Raw genomic sequence first — 1,577 nt, forward strand, 5'->3', positions numbered from 1 at the left:
TAGTAATCATGTAATGTTAGTGATGATTTTTGAGTGCTTCTCAATCATTACTGACGTTTTTGACCTAGTGATGTTGGTTTAGGCTGCAACATAAAGACGAAAGTAACTTGTACAAGCACTTTAGTGAAGTGTTAATGTAATAAATGACCACTTTTATATTACATTTTTTATATTTTAATGCTGCATAACTGTGTACATTAAACATTGATGTGACATGGGCCTTCAGTAGAGGATGATCAGTGTTTCTGAAGCCATCATATGTTAATGAATGACATCTCACACTGGATTCTGTTTGTTCAGGCCATCTCCACTATAGGCTTTAAGCAGCCCACTCCTATTCAGAAAGCCTGCGTCCCTGTGGGGCTGCTTGGAAAAGACATCTGTGCATGTGCTGCCACCGGCACTGGTGAGAATGAATATGAATGTTAGTTTGTAGCTGAATGTCTGCGTGACACATTTAGATGACTCTGTGTGTCTCAGGTAAGACGGCGGCCTTCATGTTGCCGGTGCTGGAGCGTCTGATCTACAAGCCCAGAGAGACGCAGGTGACCCGTGTGCTGGTTCTGGTGCCGACCAGAGAGCTGGGCATCCAGGTGCACTCCGTCTCCCGCCAGCTGGCACAGTTCACCAGCATCAGCACCTGCCTGGCCGTGGGTACGAGCGCTGATATTACTGTATGATTTATTTACTGTAGTCAGTGCCGATCCTAGACTTCTGGGGGCCCCTACGCAAAACCGTGTCGGTGGAGAGGGGTATGAGTGGTTATGAACGAATGAATGAAACGCATTTGTCCGTGTTTCACTCCGTCTCGAATCGCGTTCGCGGAAAGCGCTTGAGAAATAGTGTCTCTTCCGCGGCTCGGTACGCTTTCAACTCGTTTTTTTAGTCTCGAGCAAGACTGTACGACATTCACATTACATGATTTGACTGATTTTTATGTAGAAAGGGCGACAGCGCACCACATTAAAATAAATTATTCATGTTTTCATGGTTTCATAACAAATTCAAAAACGAAACTAAAATTAAATCATCTTTGAGAGCAAGGGGGCCCTACGCAGCTTGCATATTTTTGCATATAGGGAGGATCGGCTCTGACTGTAGTATTATTCATATTTTGAATTAACCTTTATTTTTATATTGAAATATAAAACTATAATATAACAATTTAATATGAAATTATGTGCTTTTGTGATTTTTCTAATTTTCTTACATTTTTATTTGTTTTTTTAGTAATTTTACTACTTCATCCTAAACTTTATTTATTTAATTTCTGCTTTTGGCATTTTTATAATAATTATTTTAGCTTTTTATTTTTAAACAATTTTAAATGTTTTAGAGTATTAGTAATAGTTATGTGTTTTTATCATTTATATATTTTTGTAATATATTTTTACGTTTTTTTTATATATATATAATTTTAGTACTTCAACCTAAACTTAGAAATTGTAGTACTTTTATTAATATTAATTTTAATTGCTTTAATTAACCTAAAATTAGAAATGTGAAGATGCACAGATCTATTATTTTCTTTTTCTTTTCTTTTTTTTTTTTGTTAAGTTGTAGTCATTTTAGTGCTA

At 36.2% G+C, this 1,577-nt stretch overlaps 1 protein-coding gene across 1 annotated transcript in view; it reads left to right on the forward strand.

Annotated features, from left to right (window-relative positions):
• LOC107681294 (probable ATP-dependent RNA helicase DDX27) overlaps positions 1-1,577 on the forward strand; it is a 26,715-nt gene that overhangs the window by 3,363 nt on the left and 21,775 nt on the right. Inside the window, 2 exon segments of the mRNA XM_016477564.1 lie at positions 301-406; positions 481-654. Coding sequence (XP_016333050.1) covers positions 301-406; positions 481-654 — 280 coding nt within the window.

Source organism: Sinocyclocheilus anshuiensis, unplaced genomic scaffold (assembly GCF_001515605.1).
Source record: "Sinocyclocheilus anshuiensis isolate Anshui unplaced genomic scaffold, SAMN03320099.WGS_v1.1 scaffold1632, whole genome shotgun sequence".
In the NCBI taxonomy this organism is placed as follows: Eukaryota; Metazoa; Chordata; class Actinopteri; order Cypriniformes; family Cyprinidae; genus Sinocyclocheilus; species Sinocyclocheilus anshuiensis.